The 19,410-nt window shown below is 42.5% G+C and overlaps 1 protein-coding gene across 1 annotated transcript in view; it reads left to right on the forward strand.

Annotated features, from left to right (window-relative positions):
- LOC121283992 (protocadherin Fat 3-like) overlaps window positions 1–19,410 on the forward strand; it is a 619,931-nt gene that overhangs the window by 353,297 nt on the left and 247,224 nt on the right. The window contains exon 4 of the mRNA XM_041198874.1: window positions 4,173–4,234. Within this exon, the coding sequence (XP_041054808.1) occupies window positions 4,173–4,234 (62 nt within the window). The remainder of the gene's footprint in view (window positions 1–4,172; window positions 4,235–19,410) is intronic.

Below are 19,410 nucleotides of genomic sequence, written 5' to 3' on the forward strand. Positions count from 1 at the left end.
AAATAGTAAGTCTTCCAGCAATGACACATTGACAGCACCACCATCCAAGATGGGAGGTGCCATTGCCTACAGAGACAGAGAAAGGTATCCTTTGAAGACCGGGTAAATAAAATTTGATTTAAAAATGGCCACAGCTGCCAGGCTATCATCATGGAGGAGCAACCCTGAAGTGTACAGAGGAAATATACTTCAGAGAATTTGAGAGGTTACTTGCTGAGAATGAAAGAAAAACCATTGTAGGAGATATGCTGGCTGCATTTGGACACAGAATAATGGAACAATGTAAAGGTATTCCCACAGGGCTGAAAATCGAGAAGAATGATTAACCACATTGAATACTGATAAGGAAAAGGAGGGAAAACCCACTACAGCCATTCACAAAGGAGTACATTTGTGACATTGACTTTCATGTGTTGGTGCTACGCGGAGGACAAGAGCTGGACTGAAGAGTATCTAAGAAGGAGTTTTGGGGAAGGTGGCTGTGGAGATCGGAGGTGACAAGATATTCAGGGATCTTAAAAAGGGGGTGTTGAAATAGGGTAATTGGAGAGAACAGATTCAGGGTTTCTCAGGTAGACACGAGAGCATTTGAGCAGATCGGCAATAGCAAAAGAATCCGGTTGGGTGGGAGGCCAGAGAAGAAAGTAGTTTTGAAGTGAATTATAGGGGATCTGGGGTAAAGGTTTTACCAGGCATAGGGACAATATAGGGGCAGTAATGGTAAAGGAGACAGGATGTGATCTAAAATAGCTTTGTTGGCAATTGGTACTTTTTGAAATGAAGGACCCATGAGAGTCCATATGTAATTAGGTGGGAAAAATTATGTGAAGAGTGAGCCAAGATGATGGTAGAAAGACAGAAAACTCAGATGAGAAGGAGTTTAGATTGAAATCACTTGAGTGCACTATCAAACAGAAGAGATATTGATGAGAACGTTAGCATGGGGTTTGATGGGTGTTGCTTCACAGCAATTTCAGTGGGAGATGAGAATTCTGGGGTGTAATCCATATGGTCCAGTTGATTTATCTCCCTTCAGACCTTTCAGTTTTCCTAGCACCTTCTCCTTGGTAATGGCCACCATACTCACCTCTGCCCCCCCGACTCTCTTAAACTTTGGGGATGTTACTCATGTCTTCCACCATGAAGACTGACGCAAAGTATCTATTCCGTTCCTCCGCCATTTCTTTGTTCCCCACTACTACTTCTCCAGCGTCATTTTCCAGCTGCTCAATGTCCACTTTTGCCTCTCTCTTACCATTTACATATCTAAAAAAACTCTTGCAATCTTCTTTTATATTACTGGCTAGTTTACCCTCATATTTAATCTTCTCCCTCCTTATTTCTTTTTTAATTGTCCTCTGTTGGTCTTTATAGGCTTCCCAATCCCCTGGTTTCCCACTGATCTTCGCCAAGATAGATAGGTTCTTGATTGGTAAGCGGATCTCAAAGGTTACGGGGCAAAGGCGGGAGAATAGGGTTGAGCCATGATTGAATGGCGGAGCAGACTCCATGGGCCGAATGGCCTAATTTCTGCCCCTATGTCTTATGGTCTTATGAGAAGGATAAAAGAAAGTAAGATGCTCCTAGGAGGTGAATGTTTTGGAAAGAGAGGCACTGCAACTATTTGATCGGGCAAGTCACAAAATAGGTAACCAAGAAGGGAGGCTTTGTTAAGGGAGAGGGAGTCAATGCCCAAAAGTCAGGTATCAGGTAGCCTTGGATGTTAACGGATTCAGCCATCATGGGTAATAATTTTGTTTGCGAGAGAGCTGCAAAGGATGCTTTGCAAAGTGCAGAAGGAGACCATGGGGAAAAAACCTGACATAATGATTAGAAAGAAGGTAGTTTGAGGAGACACAGTCATTCAAAATGTGGTTAATCTATGACATGGTTCTTGTCAGACTTATGGAATATTGTAATTTTCTAACCAGATTAAATTCTGCACAGGCAAGGGTGGCTTAAAAGAATAACACGTCAGTAACAAATCTTTTCAGGCTTTCTAATTGCAGTAATAAGTTACTTATCAAAGTGTAAATCTCAAAGTAGTGAAAGCTTCATAGCAGCATTTGGTTGAAAGCAAGAGCAAGTGTGGTTCTTCATGGTAATACTTGAGTTGATTACTGTTGCTAATAATGAACATTCTCTTGTGGCTAACACTCTGTAACACCAAGGAGCATGCAACCAACTTCTCTTACCAGACCCAAAGATTTTTTAAGAAATTAACCACGAAATGATGTAATAAACAGTAAGCACCATTAGCAATCTTTGGACTCTCAGATTGTCACTACTTTAACAGAATTATCATTTGTCACAACTCTGGAGGCCAGATCTTGAATTCCATGTGGAAATGTTTAGCATTCCTAATGCTAATCTTTGACAGATGCCCCTTCTTTGAAGTGTTTTCTGTCTGCCTTCACTGCTTCATAGAGCAGTTATGTACTTAACAGTTATAATCACTTGTATTGTGGCTGGATTTATTGTTGGAAATCTCAGTAGAATTGCTATATGCATTTAATTAACATCACCACTTCAACTGCAATTCCTTACTCTTCACAAATTAAGTTTGCCAGTAATTTATCATAATAAAATAGATTAAAGCCTTCAGTTCCTGATTGTAAGGTTTGCCTTACTGTCTTCAGGATCTGTTATTAGAATTTTCAGCATAATTCCAACTGCAATTTTGAGGTCAAAATGTGAGCATAATTATGAATGTGAGATTTTCATTAGTTTAGTTAAAGATTGGTGCAGCACCTGTGCCAATTCATTGTGTAAAATCCAATGTCAGCACATTTTCATTATTTTGCATTCATTGTTGTCGGGATGAATTTGTGTGCTATTGATTTTTTTAATAAATCAATTGCTTGTCAAGCGCACATTAAAGAAAATGAAAAGCAATTCCTTGGAAATCGCATGCAATTTAACTCTCTAGTCTTGTTCAAGTGGGCAGAAGGCAACATCTGGTCAGCAGGTGGGAGTGGATATTCAGTGGCCATCAGCCACAGGCTGGGAACGATGAAGGTTGATAAGTTAGGGGTTAGGGGTTTCAGGAGGATTGAGCAAGCAGAATGGGTATGGGTGTAAGAGCTGGTGTTTCATGTCTGAGGTAATGGAGGGTATGACTTTTTGTGGCAACCAGAAAGGCACCCCTACATCTCCTGCTTCACAAGTAGAAGTTTATCACCTATTGCAGAGTGCCTCTTTCTGACTGTTGATCTTCCTTTCCCTGCCAGAAAAGACTTGGGGCAGAATTTTGCCCCGGGTTGGCGGGCGGGCCCCGCAGCCATTTTAAGTGGGCGGGCCAATTAAGGCCCGCCCAGCGGTCTGCCCAACAGGAAGCACTATGCGGTTCCTGTACGGGGTTGGGGGAGGAGGGATTCCCCATCTGTCAAAGTATGCTCTTTCACACGTGCGCGCAAAAGAGTGCACAGCTCCCTAAGACTAAATGCTGTCTCAGGGAGATCAGCAAAAGTTTTACAAACTTAAAAAATAGAAAAATAAAAAAATTATTAACATGTCCCCTTCATGTGACAATGTCACACGAGATGGGACATGTTAATAAATATCACATAAAATTTATTAAACATTTTTAAAGCAGACATGAAACCTCATCCCACCAGTGGATGAGGTTTCATGTATTATCAGAAGCTGGGGCTCTTAGCCTGCCCACCAACCTGGATGGGCAGGGCCTTTAACTACCTTAATTATCCTGTCAATGGCCTTAATTGGCCATTGACAGGTCAGCGGGCGGACCGCTGATTTCGCTCTCCACCTGTCTTCCTCAATATTTAAATGGACCGGGATGACGTCGGAGATTCCTACCGACCTCATCCCGCATCATTTTCCCATCGGCGAGCGGGCCCAGCCCCCAAATTGCCGACAGGAAAATTCAGGCCTTGAAGGCTCAAGCCTGGGATAAAATATAAAATATTGACGTAATGGGACTACTATTTATGAGCAGTTAAAATGGTAGCTCATGGATTTCCAGTACTAATGGGCAATAACGTAGGAAGCTCCATTTTGCAAGCCCCCCCTCATTCATTTCTACCAGGTTAGTTGGGTTAAATATGTTCCCTAAGCATTACCACACCAGAGGAGTTTAGCCCACTGGTAATATGCCTGCCAGGTGACTAAAAAAATAACATTTTTCTAAAGCAATATCTCTGTTTTTGCAGGTCTAATCATGACTACATCAAGGAAACTGGATCGAGAGCAGCAGGCAGAGCATGTTCTAGAGGTGAGTCTAACCTTTAACATCATATTTTATTATATATACCAATCTAGAGTTTCCACTTGGTGGCGCTGTTTTTTTTGGCGCAAATTGCCCGACAGCAATGAAATCAGTGGAAAAAAGTTGAGGAATTTTAAGCGTAATTTACTTTCAATTGTGTTTCTGTGATCTTTTATGCTAATTTATAATTTTTAAAAATTAAATCATGGGATGTGAGCATCGCTGGCAAGGCCAGCATATACTGCCCATCCCTAGATGCCATTGAGAAGATGATGGTGAGCTGTCTTTTGAACCACTACAGTGCATGTGGGACCATAGTTCTGTTAGGGAGGCAGTTCCTGGGTTTTGACCCAGTGACAGTGAAGGAACAGCGATATATTTGCAATTCAGGATGGTGAGTGTCTTGGAGGGGAACTTCCAGGTGGTGGTGTTCCCATGTGTCTGCTGCTCTTGTGCTTCTAGATGGTCATGGCCATGGGTTTGGAAGGTGCTATCTAAGGACCCTTGGTGAGTTCCCACAGTGCATCGTGTAGATGGTACACACTCCTGCCATTGTGCATCGGTGGTGGAGGGAGTGAATGTTTGTGGATCAAGTGGGCTGCATTGTCCTGGATGGTGTCAAGCTTCTTGAATTTTATTGGAGCTGCGCTCATCCAGGACCCCCACAAGTGGGGTGGGGTGGTCAGTTGGGGGGAATGGGGTGGGATGACATGGTACAGTTGTGCTGCACAAGTTGTAGGCTGTAAGGAAAAACATATAAGTACCTCATCAAAACAGGGTCTGCTTTTTCTAAAATTAGCTCAGTTTTAAGATGTTTGAAGCTATCAAAATTCAGAAGTATGGAAAATAAACTCTATGATCGTTTTTGGTGTCTGAATGCTTAAGTGATGTTGCTAATCGCAAATGTTTGAATGCTGTGGTTTGGGGTATTTGATGACACTAATGTCAGTTACGGTACATAAAATGTTAAATTATAGCTCAATGATTGCTCTTGAATGCAATTGATATCCAATGGGTGCAAATGAATCCTGTTGAATGCAAATTATGCTAAACATTTTTAGGCAGGGGTATATGATGGGAAGGAAAAGAGAATATTTTTTGTATGATGCCTTTCTTAATTTTAAGATATACCAAAGAACTTTAAAGCCAATTAAGAACTTTTTGATTTTCCTACATTAGGAATCAATTTGCACAAAGCAAAATCCCGCAAAGAGAAATGAGACAAATAGCCAAATATTCTATTTTAGCGATGTTGGTTGAGGGATAGATATTTGCCAGGTCACTATGGAAAACTTAACTTCTTTGAAGGGTAACATGGGTTTTTTTTTCCTTCTAAAAGGGCATAAAATGAAATCAAATTTTGTTTTAACACCTCATTCAAAAGATGGCACTCCTGATAGTGCCATACTCTCTCTGTATTACATGGAAGTGTTAGCTGAGATGATGTTTTTAAGCCTGTGGTCTGGGACTTGAACCCACAATCTTCTGATTCTGGTAATTATGCTGCTGCCTTGAGTACCATGAGCATACTATACGAAGCATAATGAGTAACCACACACCTTAAAATTTGTACCAAATAAACCCTCAAAAGGTGGGATGCCAAAATTGTCAAGGGTATAGTTTGTCTGTCTAATTGCACAACTACATTTCCTTTTAAAAAGTGTTTAGAAACAGAGATAGTTTAAGTAAATTGTATTTGTGTTTGTGGGTGTTAGGAATGAGTTTTATCTTTAAAGTTTAAGTTTGATTTATATTTCTGTATCTATGTATTAAGAAAAGTCGAATTAAGTTTTAAAAGTTGTCTGCATTTCTAATGCGAGTTTGACAACTTAAGCTAAGCTAATGAATTCACCAAGGCTCCTTCGACAGCATCTTCCAAACCCACAACCACTACCATCTAGAAGGACAAGGGCAGCAGATAGATGGGAACACCACCACCTGGAAATTCCCATCCTGACTTGGAAATATATCGCCGTTCCTTCACTGACGCTGGGTCAAAATCCTGGAACTCCCTCCCTAACAGCACTGTGGGTGTACTACACCACATGGACTGCAGCGGTTCAAGAAGACAGGTCACCATCACCTTCTCAAGGGCAATTAGGGATGGACAATAAATGCTGGCCCAGCCAGCGAAGCCCACATTCCATAAATGAATGAATTAAAAACAAACAGGAATAGAGGAAAAACTGTGCTGTTATCTAGCAACAGGGTCCAGAGAAGCAGGTCCCTCCCATAGACACACACACAAGAAGATAAACAGCAATTTGATTTGGAAGATTTTGGAGTTCAGCTGGTTTTGAAGATAGCTGCCAGAGAAACAGCCTAGAAGGGGACAGATAGCTAGACCCAAGCTAAAGAGAAACCCCCAAAAATCCAGGGGAGTGGAGCAGGGAAAGTCCCAAGCAGACCTTGTCAAAGGAAGGACAGGAACCTGGAAAAGGTCCTCTCAAATGAAGTTAAGAGTGAGGGGCAGAGAGAGAGGCTCCAATCTTCAGGTTTAAAGAGACAAAAGCTTCAGAAAGCAGATTTAAAGCAAGGACAACTTGCAAGAGGCAAGAAGGTTTAAAGAGATGGCTGAAGGTCTGTACTATGGGCATGTGAAGCAGTGGTACTGTTGATGGCTGAGATGGTGAGAAAGAGTTTGTGGAAGACAGCTTGAATGCATGTGGTGACCTAGGGAAGAGGAACTTCGGAAGGAGCGTTGAAAACCCTGGAGGTGAACCCTTGCGGAAGACATCTGAGAGAAAGCGGCGGTTTAGGAGAAGATTGCAAGGTGAGGTCTTGGAGAGTTGAGGTTGGAAACCCTCGTGTGAAAGACGGAGTTCAGTGAGACTTGTTGGCTCAGGGTGTGACAAGCATCTAAGGGGAGTAGAGAAGAGATCCATAGCATCTGGTTGAGGTGACATCTGTCACTTGGTTTCAGAGTGTGGTATATCTGACCATAGGTCTCCAAAGGTGTACATAGACTGTGTACTTCCTGTGAACATTAAAGAATAAGATAGCATTTGCAACTTGTGTTATTCTAACAAGTCTGTATATATCTGTAAAGGTATAATTGTGGGTGAAGGAGTATTGTAATATAGTTCATCTTTTCTTGTTTAGTAAATGTTTTATTCTTTTGTTAATAGTTCATCAGCTGACTCCAATGACACTGTTCAGTAGCTATTTTCCACGTATCTAAATTAACAGTTAGGATCTATCACGCTAGGTTCCACTCTAGGATTAAGCTTGTCCAAAGGTAACCAACCTCAGCTAGGATCATAACACAAGTCAAACAAGATTGTTATTTGTAGAGGTAGTGATTGAGTGGAGGAATTCTCACCCAGGAAATGCCAACATTTTATTACTAAAGGACAAAACATTTCATTTAACAGGGTGTGACCCATGCCAAAAGAGGGCCTGACTAATACAACTAGTCCAACACTGGAAGATTTGCTTATATAGAACCTGAGCCCAGGGCCAGTATTAAACTGTCAGCATAATTGTAATGGCAGCATTGGTGTTTACAAGGACCATGGACTAATAAATGGTCACTGTGCAACCCATGCAGTGATAAAGACATTTCATTTTCAGGAGAGCCTTGAGCAGTGAAGAAAGCTTCATCTTTGCATAGCCGCCATTATGTGTAAATCCCTTAAAAAACACAATGTTCCTGAATAGGTTTATCAGCAGCAACAGCAGTAAATCCATAAAATGCTACATGCTGTGTTTCCAATTCTGAGCAATGAAAGGAATGTCCCAGTAATTTGTTCTTATTTATGGTGCATACACTTCAGCTTATTGCAGGTTCTCTTCGAGCAGCAAACTGCCGTTTTCTCATCAAGGTGTGTTTCACTAAATTTTGATAAACAATCTGTTACTTAAAGTAACAAACTCCTCAATGAGATTGGGAATGAAGGATAATGAATCTAAAATTTTGAATACGACATTTCAACATTTTTCTTTTGATGTAATGTTCATTTGCTGTAAATGATTACAGCATTACAAAGTGAGCACTCAGTAATTATGGTTTCACAGTGCAATAATACTTAATATACAGTTTGTACCCACATATGAAAAAATAATTTTCTAATATACAGTGGAGTTGGTTTTCATTGGCAATGCAATATATAATATTTTTTGCAACAGGAAGCATAAGTGTGTGTTGATTTACAATGTAACAATAAGAAAAGCTGTTAGTAATAAAAGCAGGCAGCATTGATCGTTGATGAACTAATGGGCCGCAAAATTCATTTGCCTGAGAAGGCAGGGCCAGAGGCAGGAAGGGCCACAGTGTTGCACCCAAGTGGTGTGCTGGCTTTCCAACACAGTCCAGTCTCCCAGCAACTTTGGGAGAGGACGTCAGGGCCTGTATCTGGCAACCTGCCAGAATATAGTCGTTCATCAATTCATCATGAGACCAAGCTGCTTAAGAGCTCATTAAAGGGCAGTGGGTGATTTTGGTTTCAAGTCAGGGGAACATTAAGGGCTGCAACCACATCCTTGAACAGGAGATGGTAACGTAGTGGGAGCCGTGCAAGTGGATCCATTTAATATTGGTGCATAAAAGCGGGAAGGCTCAGAAAGCTGTTCATGCAGTGACACACTGTGACCATTGAGTGTACAGAGGTTACAGAGAGGTAGCTTGATAGGAATTGGATCAATTGTGGGAGGGGAGTTGGAGGGAGGGGCCCTAAAGGAGTTAGTGGGCTAAGAAGAAGGGTCCAGGACCTTTCCAAGAGGCAGCAGGAAACCTCAATAGCATCTTGCAGTCGACTGCCCATCACAGCATAGGGACATTATGATGCCCTGTTTGAGAGGTTATCAGATTACATTTCACCACTGGTGTCACACAGGCACGGAGGGCAGTAGGGTTTGCATCCATCGCTGGACTCCCTCAGGTGCAGGTGCAGGATGTGGCCATCAAGGATTCAGCAAAGCAGCTAGGAGCATTCATAAACAGGAAGAGATTCCACTCTTTCAATATTCATCTGGTGTGCGACACCTAGAAGTGTTTCCTGCAGGTCTGTGCACGGTATCCCAGCAGCTGCCATGACCTCATCCTGAAGCAATCACAGGTACCACAGCTGTTTATGCCACCATACATGGATGTCTGCTAGGGGACAAGAGCTATCGTTGAAGAGATGGCTGCTGACACATATATTCAACCTTTGACAGATGCTTAGAGTGACTACAACTGCTGTCATCACAGAAAAGAGCCACCACAGAGCAAGCCAATGGACTCCTCAATATAAGGTTTTAGTGCTTTGACCAGTCAGTGGAGTCATTCCAGTTGAAGGCCTCAAGTATGTGTCAAATTGTAGTGGTCTGCTGTGCTCTTCACAACGTGGTTCTCCAGGAGGTGTGGACTTTGATCATGGAGGAGGAAAGCAGCAGGACACTTCTCAAAGGTTGAGGATGAGGAAGTAATTGTGTAGGCAGAAACAGTCTTGTAAAACCTTCCACAGTTCTGCTGAGGCCTCATCATCGATGAGGATGGAAGCGAGGCTCAGGCCTCACTAATGCAGGCACGTTTCTCCTGGCTGCTCATGCTGGAAGGTAAGTGGCTCAGAAATTCACCTCTCTCAGAGGAAGGAGGGAACCCAAGATTCACACATATCAATAGGCTGAATTACACAAAGCACTGTATTCCCCAGCTCTCCAGCTAAAAGGTCAGTGGTGAGCCTGCCAATGGGAACCAGCTGCCCTATAGCCATAGGCTAAAGGCAGGATTTCCACTCCACAGGGATGGGAAGTCCCACCCCAGAGCTGCCTATCTCGGAATCATACAAGTCGGGGTCCAATTATTAACCTATTCGTTGCATTGAGTCATTTAAACTGATCACACCCATAGCATGGGTCACCCAATGTGCCACAAAATGAGACTATCAATATGCCACCCTGTGCTCTCAGCCACTCTTACATAGTGCTCCCCCTGTGGCTGAGGATGGGGTAGAGGCAGATTGCTCATGTGTATGTGGATGCAGCTGGTGGTTATCGTCATGGTGGTTATCCTCATCACTGTAGTGCCAGTTTGAATATCACAAAAGACTTATACACCTGTGTCAATGCAGCATCAGCCATGGCCATAGGGCCTTACTGCAGACATAGAGATCAAGTGGGTGACAGAGGATGAGAGTTTCCTTTGAGGCATGGCCCCTCTACCACATCGCTGCTTGCTTCAGCTGTTTCATGGGGCACTTGAATGTCAGAAGGAACCAGCAGCTGACTCCATACATCTTCGTGCGCTGACCAGTCAATGCTATAGAATGCGACATGCATTCTCTGCATGTCACTGTGCTGCTCCTGCATCCACTCAACATGATATCACATGACTATCCAAGAGGTTAGTTATTCTCTCAATGAATAAATTAACCTGTTGATGCAAAGGTATCTGTGCTGGTGGAGAGTGGACTTGACTGACGTGATGCTGCTGGCTCAGTTGCATCTTTCTCTGTTGAAAAAGATGCTGACACCACTCATTCCTGCCTTGGGTGCCCCTGTCCACAACTCGTCCTGTGAGAGACATAAGAAGCTGGTCCAGAAAACTCACCTATTTCATCAGCTGCTTCTGCAGAGGTTTCAGCATTCCATTTCAGATCATTTATAAGAATGGAGGAAGCCAAGGAGGAGAGAGATCCATCCCTTTCACCTGGAGATGGTAAGATGATGTCACTGTTTCTTGGATGGGTTCCAGTTGCCCTCACTGACTTCCTAAAGGGTGACTGTCAAGAAGCTGCTCCTCCATTGAAATGATAACTGCAAGATGGAGCACCCCTCCACCTGACTAAACCCTTTCCCTGAAGTTGTGAGCTCATTTCTCCTGCAAGGTCAAGAGCAAGGAAGAGAAGACCAACTTGCCTTCCTTCACTACTTCCAGTGGATCAGCCATATGTGGTTTCAGCACTATCAGTGTTGCTCCCTCCACAATTTATTTTGATGTGAGGTTTGCCACCCGCTTAATAGTGTTCCAGGGCATGGATCCTTTTAATATTCCAGAGCACTATGCTCTCACAGGCTGCTCAGTTCATGGGTGAGCTGGTCAGTATAGCCATCTGGCAGTTGTATTGCACTCAGAATTCCTTTAAAACACTTGTGGCATTGTACTCACATCCTGGCAATTACACCATGGCAGCTCATGTCATGACCTACCTCCAGCCATTCCTGCTTTGTCTGGCTAACTGACATTCTCCTGTCACTCTCTGAGAAAAGTATGTTTTCAACCACCACCTCTAGAAGAACCTCAAGAGAGGCGCCTGAAAATTGTGGAGCTGCCTTTGCTTGAGAACCTATCCTGCTGCTGACCCTCCTTTCTCTTCCACTCTTCAGTAACTCTGCTTCCACAATGATGGCTGCCATTAGCTCTTTAAATCAGGCCCGCTACTGCCAGATCCCACCTTCTTGCTGCATCCACTGCCCTAAATTAGACAGAGAATGTGCCATCTGTCCACAAATTGGCCAGGTCATTGAAAATCATGTTGATGGCCATGATGATAAGCAGGGTTGGGACCCAGAAATGGTCCCAACCCCAAAACAAAAGTTCAGCCTTATGTCTTGAAGTTAATCAGTTAGTTTATGTGGTCAGATAAGGCTCACTGACAGAGAGGCTATAATTTTTCTCAAAGATTTTTTGTAAAAGGATTTGTGTCAGTTACTGTTCTTACAAAAGGCAATTTGAGTTTCTACCATCATTGTGGAAGCGGAGTTGTTTTGCGTGATTGTCATAATTCCTTAGTGCGTGGTCAAAACATGCTCATATTAATCCAGCCAAAGACCCTGAATGGACTCTCAACTGTTTTGGAGTTGCCTAATATCAGCTGGAGTGGAAGTGGTGTTGTTAGTATTAGTCTCTGGGGCAAAGAAATGTTGCTTACGGCTCCTGCTCCTGAACATTTTTGCAGTAATTGCTGCTGGAAGTACACACGTGAAAGGTCTGTGAGGATAGTAGCCAACTTGGTTCTGATTTTGCCTGTTGTTGAATAGCTTGCTAATAACTTTTTGTTAAGGTTCACACATCATAAAGGCCAATGACGGAGATACAGTAAGTGCTCAGCACTTGTAGTACCAAACTTCGGCATGGAGATAATACTTACAGGATGGGAAAGGGAAGAAAGCTGTAACAGAAAAATGTGATAAAAATCAGAGTGACATAGAAGCTAAAGATGTAGATGGGCCATAGTGGTATGTGGTTTCCTCCACACCAGGGAGAACAAACGAAAATTGGATGGTCACTTTGCTGAAAAGCTCCAATCAGTCCAAAAGGGCGACTGAGCTTCCTATTATTTGCCATATTAATTCTCTAATATATTTCCACTCTGATCTCTCTGTGCTCAGATGTACTGTTCCCAAAAAGCTCAATGGAAGCTTCAAGAACAGCACCTCAACCTTTGATTAGGCACTTTATAATTTTCCGAAATTAACATTGATTTCAATAACTTCAGATCATAACCACTGCTCCCAGAACTTTTAGAACAGCGGTGCTGCTAATGGTTTTACTGATGTTATATGCAGCTCCTCTAGACCAAACTCTTGTTTTTTCATTTGTCCCACCTTTTGCCTTACAGCATCATCGCTTATATTATTTAGTCATTCCTGCCCTCCACTCTATCACAGACCTTACCTTTCCACTCCTCCTCCTTTCTCAGGAAGATTCCACCCAATGGGAGCAGCTCCAAAGAAATTGCTGACCTTTATCTCTTATGAACTTATACTGAAAACAACAAACATTCCTAACAGAAATACTATTCTAATTGTTTTGACCGTTATGCCAACAGCATGAAAGTTTTAATAACATGGAGAAGTTTTCACAGTTCTTCAGCTTAATTATGTACAACAATTCGCAAGTAAAAACTACCCTGATTTATTTTGGAGCTGGTGGGGGAGTGGGGGAAGACTTGCAAGCTGCTGCTACACAGATTTCATTGTTTGAACAATGAGCAGGATCTTATGGATTTAGTCCCTGCTGGAACAGCAGAAGCATTTTTGGGTTGGCAACCCAATTTCCTAATGGAGGGACTTTGCCGAGGCTCTTTCTCAGAGCAATAGCATTAACGTCCTACCTCTGAGCTCCCTGACCAATTACGGGTGCCAGGCAAAGTTGTCATATCATCGATTTTGCCAAAGGAAGAATTTCTAATTAAAGAGATCACAACAAGGGTCACAAGGGCTCACCAGCACTTGGATTTTTGAGGTTGCAGTAACCATAGGAATGGAGACGAAACCTGAGAAGGCTGCCTTCATCCTGCAGCAGAATCTGGGGATCATGCAGAATCAATGAGTTGAGTTCTCCCAAGAACTGGAGGAAGAGGACAACCTCTCTTACAAAGCAGCATGGATGGAAGTGGTCAGAAAACAGCAAGTGTGTGGTCCCTCAACCTGGCAGCAGTGCACCAAGATGATCCAGAACCTCAGTAGGACAGGAAATGTAAGTGACATAACACTTGCAAGTGCGAGGACCCACACTCCAACTTCCTCTGCACTCTTTGCAAAGCACGCCTCATGTCAACACATCTTGCAGCTCCAGTCATTCCGCTCTCCCGAGGCAACTCCTCACATCCCTATCTCAGCAGCTATCACTTTAACTGACCCTCAGCCTACTATCATCTCACACCCATGCCTAACAGTCACCAACCACAAATGCTGCCCTTCCATCCTCTCCATACAAGTCATTACAAACACCCACACCTCTCTGTTTTCTCTCCTTGCAGGAGAAGCAAGCACACAACCCTGGCAAGAGGGATGGTCCTCTAATGACAGGCACCTTGTCGGCCACTGGCGGAACAAAGTCCATGGGGAGGGAGGGCTTGTCCCAGGAGGCTGCAGATGTCAGCAGCAATCTGCCATGAGAGCCTGAGCTTCTTGAGGCACTAATGCTCAAAAAAGACAAGAGAGCAGATCCCCTGTGTTGGTGGTCTCACCTCCTTCTAGCTGGATCGGGATGTGCGCATTTGTCGTGTTTTATTGCCAATTTTTCATTTAATAATTAAACAATTGTTGAGCGGAGGGTAAGAAGGCTTGCAAACTACTGCTACACAATTGGCATTATTCGAGCAGTGGGCAGAACTTTTTGCCATGTGGAAGATTATGTAGCTGAGGAGAAGGCAGCCAGTGCTGCTGCTGCTGCTTTTGGAGCCTTTGGTGACCGTGTGTTTTCTGCTTTTACCTCTCAGCAGAGGTGGAAGTTGGAGCTCCATATGCTGCTCCCATGCTTTTGCGAAGGCCGGCAGCAGGGAAATGCAGCTGATGGTGAGTGAAGCGCTAGACAGGTGAGGTGTTTTCCAAGTAATTGGCAATCACTTGTCAAGCAGCGAAAACACTCTGAGGGAACAAGTGCTACGGGCAATAGTCTCTCAATGACCATGGCTGGAGCTCTTCAGTGTAATTGATCAAAACCTTCCCAGCTTGTCAATTTCACTGAAAAAAGGTCTTCCTGCTGTTTACTCCTGTCAGTGACTCTGTCGAGGTGCTGACACAGTGTGGAAGCTGTGTGCCGTTCTGAAAGAAATAATTCAACGTTAAAAGGTTTTTTGTTGCCTTTTTAATCACCTGAATTGTTTTCCCAGTAGACTCGTGGGGTTTCCCTGTATGACTCTGAACTTGTCCTGGGAAAGCGTAAAGGAAATGGACTGATGTTGGGCTCCCAACCCAAAGTCATTTTTCAAGACGCTCCCAACCCCCATGCAGCAGAACTGCTTCCACCCAGCTGGGAAATTTAAGGATTGTTCTGCACTTAACTGAATCAATCCAACTAGTTAAAAACAAAAAAACTGCGGATGCTGGAAATCCAAAACAAAAACAGAATTACCTGGAAAAACTCAGCAGGTCTGGCAGCATCGGCGGAGAAGAAAAGAGTTGACGTTTCGAGTCCTCATGAGCCTTCAACAGAACTGAGTGAATATTAGGAGAGGGGTGAAATAAAAGTTGGTTTAAGGTGTTGGGGGGGGGGGAGGGGGGGTGGTGGGGGGTCGAGAATTGGGGGGGGTGGTGTGGTTGTAGGGACAAGCAAGCAGTGATAGGAACAGATAATCAAAAGATGTCACAGACAAAAGAACAAAGAGGTATTGAAGGTGGTGATATTATCTAAACGAATGTGCTAATTAAGAATGGATGGCAGGGCATTCAAGGTACAGCTCTAGTGGGGGTGGGGTGGGGTGGAAAGACTAGCAGGGCATACAAGATTTAAAAATAATGGAAATAGGTGGGAAGAGAAAAATCTATATAAATTATTGGAAAAAACAAAAGGAAGGGGGTGGGGATGGAGGAGGGAGTTCAAGATCTAAAGTTGTTGAATTCAATATTTAGTCCGGAAGGCTGTAAAGTGCCTGGTCAGAAGATGAGGTGCTGTTCCTCCAGTTTGCATTGGGCTTCACTGGAACAATGCAGCAAGCCAAGGACAGACATGTGGGCAAGAGAGCAGGCTGGAGTGTTAAAATTGCAAGCAACAGGGAGGTTTGGGTCATTCTTGTGGACAAACCGCAGGTGTTCTGCAAAGCGGTCGCCCAGTTTACGTTTGGTCTCTCCAAACTTTGTTCCTTTGTCTGTGACATCTTTTGATTATCTGCTTCTATCACTGCTTGCTTGTCCCTACAACCACACCACCCCCCCACAACTTCTCTCCCTCTGCCCCCAACCCCCCACCCCCACCTTAAATCAGCTTATATTTCACCCCTCTCCTAATATTCACTCAGTTCTGTTGAAGGCTCATGAGGACTCGAAACGTTAACTCTTTTCTTCTCCGCCGATGCTGCCAGACCTGCTGAGTTTTTCCAGGTAATTCTGTTTTTGTTTTCAATCCAACTAGTGTTGATTCTAGTATCAGTTTGATTTAGAGCTCTTATCTCTTTGAATTCTTACATCTAGCAACTCAGTTTACAGAGGCTAGAGCCTATACAACAATGCACAGCAATTCTGTAGAAACCAGAAGAATATCTTTGCAATTTAGATCTCCATTTTTATGAAGCACCTTTAATATGATCAGTTTTGAATTATGTAAATTCTGTGAGTGGTTTTATTTTCCATAAATACAAATACTGAGGAGCTAGCTTCCAGGAAATTAGTTTGTGCCAGCACATAAATGCCTTTTGTAGCTTCTTTATTACCTGGCTTTCATTATTTCACAATTTTCATTCAAAGGATATTGCATTAGTTCAGGTGGCCCATTTAAATGATTCTGTTATTACTCTTTTTTTGTTCAGAATTTTTTGTCTTATGCAGCTGATTCAATCCTACCCCAATAGACGTGTTTTATTTTGTATTATATCAGGCAATGTGATACAACACTTTATCACATTGAAATATCCCAAAGCACTTTCAACAATTAATTAAATATTTGGTCTGGCTGCCCAGTGAGTGAGAGCAGACTGCAGTGAATAAGAAACAACGCAAGGACAGAACAAATTTCTTAATTTTTTTATTCCAGTCTGTTATTTCTATCCTAATTTTTAAAGGAAAAACTGTCATAAAGGAACAGTTTTTTTTAAAAAAAGTGGAAACAGCAAGCTTCACCCCTCAATTCTGGTGTAATTCTGTGAATTCCTAAACAATTATGGCTTACCTAAGACACCAGTCTTTCTGTTTAACACACTCTGAGTACCAGGGGCCAGATTTTCAACTTGGAGGTTGGAGTTAGGTGATTTCCCGACCTTGAAATCCTGCTTCCTGACCAGCAAAGTCAGCCGACATTTTAATGGCAGGGTGGTTGGTATGGGTTGGAGTTGGGCCATATGCCACCTGAAGCAGGCCCATGATGGTGGTGGGCCAATGCTGAAGCATCTAGGATAAAAAGACAGCCTCCATTCTTGGGAAATCAGCAAATTCTGGAGATAGTGTGTGGCCTTCTAACCATCACTCCCGTGACCCCCTTATCCTCATAGCCCTTTTCACACCCCATATATCCCAACTTATTCACCTAGTATCCACTATAAATAGAACATACAAGCACTATAAGAACATTGCAAAGAAGCTCATAATCTATAAAAATAAATAAGCATTACTTGAAATCCTCTCAAAAAGCCATAATCATCAAAGCAGCTTATCAATCTGTCAAAATAAACAAAGGTTACATGAATATCCTCTTAAAAACATAATACTCTTAACAGCTAATAAATCTGTCAAAATAACCAAGCTTACATTCCCCTTGACAGCTGTGTTAACAACACCTACTGAGCAGAATTCATTAGTTGATTTGAAAATCAGCCAAGCACTCACAATAAAATTCAATTAAACATGTGTATAAACAACTCCTGCTGAGCTAAATCCATTGGTGAACTTGAAAGTCAGCCAAGTATTCATAATGAGATTCCATTGATCAACTGTGTCAACAAGCCCTCCTGAGTTGAATCCATTGAAGACTTCAAAGCCAAAAGCTCAGCCATCTGACAAAGCTTTGAAACAGCCAAACAGGTGGCTCAACTGAACTGTAAAGACAGCGAAAGCTATATCATAGCTTTGAAACAACAAGCAGCTGAAATTAATTTCAAGGAAAGAAGTCAAAGCTATGGGCACATTTCACACCATCAGTTCTGGATTTCACTATTATACAATGCGGAATAGCATTTTATCTACTGGATAATGTAGACTAATGCACAAAAGAGCATACCCGGCTCAGGGAATCCCCCCACCACCCGCACAGGGAGCACATAGGACTTCTGGGCAGACATCACGCTTGGGGGCCTTAATTGATCCACCCATGTAAAATGCCAGCCCACCCCCAACCAGGGGCACCGACCAGGAACTTGCCTGCTCGCGCACACTCCTGCAAAATCCCCCAACGGGGAGAAAATGCTGCCCTATGTTGTTTTTGAAATTAAATGTGCAAAGAAATGCATTTCTTAAAATAGAACCTTTATTCTTTTGAAATCATGTCAAATGCATTGTGGATAATTTGGAAAACAGTAATGTTTCAATTTTTCTAGAAGTGCTAATTTTAGTACCTCAATAATTTACCCCTTAATACATGCTCCCCCTGACAAGTCAAGCCCTTGTATTTTTTTGCTGTCTGCAACTCTATCCATGCCCCTACATTGCCTATCCCCCTCAGTCACCTGTACTGGCTAGGCTCTTTGCTGGACCTGCTAAATTTTTAGCCCTTCTTATTGAAATGCAAGAATAGCTTGCCAATAGTATAGAAATGAAGCTCAATCGTGTAAATTGATCAAGCTTCTCACTGTATGGAAGGACACATTGAACTCGACACCAGCTTCATGCACAATTTGGTGTATGTTCAAAATCTCCCCTAAGGTCTTGCAGTAAATACACTCAGTGGATTCAATTAGTTTCAACTTTAGAACCAAGTCACTCAGAATCCATTTCTCAGTATGAAGGATCAAGATGAAGAATCAAAATGGCAACGGAAGCCTTAACAGTCAACAAGCAGTTTTTTTAGGTTGGGCACTTCCTTGGAGATGTTCCTAATCTGCTGCCTTGACTTCACCAGAAGTGTTGCAGAAACCCCTTTTATGTTTTATGGTAGCAGAGTGGGAGTTATTCTGAGGTAATTCCTAGCTCATGCTTTTATTGTGATGGTTCTCTGGTAACAATGTAAACAATATAATAAAAACAATGTAGAAGTGTTCCAATTAAAATAACGTATCAAAGCTTGCACAGATGGATATCCACATTGATAGATATGCATGTTTGCATGCAGATTTTCTAATTATTTGTGTGTGTATAGAACTCTGGGAAACATGATTAGCAGAGCAGACACAGTTTACTCTTCACTGTATACCCTCACTGCTCTGAAATGGTACCAATATTATACTTGTTTCAACTCTACAGCAAATCTTTGGAATAAGCCTCTAGTATGATAACAGTTTTTAATTGTTATTGGTTAAGTTTTAACTCCTATCACAGTGGTATCTTTGAAGATGAATGGTCAATATATTCAAAAGTGGCCCTTAAGTATCCGATATGACAGGTGGAGAACAAGCTTATATTTATTATACACTGGAAATGTGCCACCCACGATATTGGTAAAGGCAGTGAAAGAAGTGTCAAGGGTAATTGCTAAAACCCACATAGGCAATTAAGTGGCGTAATGCCTGTTTGAGTCCCCTTCTGCAAAATTGGACTGCTCTGACCACACTCAGCTAGGTTCGCTGCATTTAGGAAAACATGATCAACATATGTCTTGTCATAATCATTTAGTTTCATGGTTTATATTAATATTTAAGGGGTAACATTTGATTTTGGGGAGATTAAATTTG

The sequence above is a fragment of the Carcharodon carcharias genome, chromosome 11, assembly GCF_017639515.1.
Source record: "Carcharodon carcharias isolate sCarCar2 chromosome 11, sCarCar2.pri, whole genome shotgun sequence".
Classification (NCBI taxonomy): Eukaryota; Metazoa; Chordata; class Chondrichthyes; order Lamniformes; family Lamnidae; genus Carcharodon; species Carcharodon carcharias.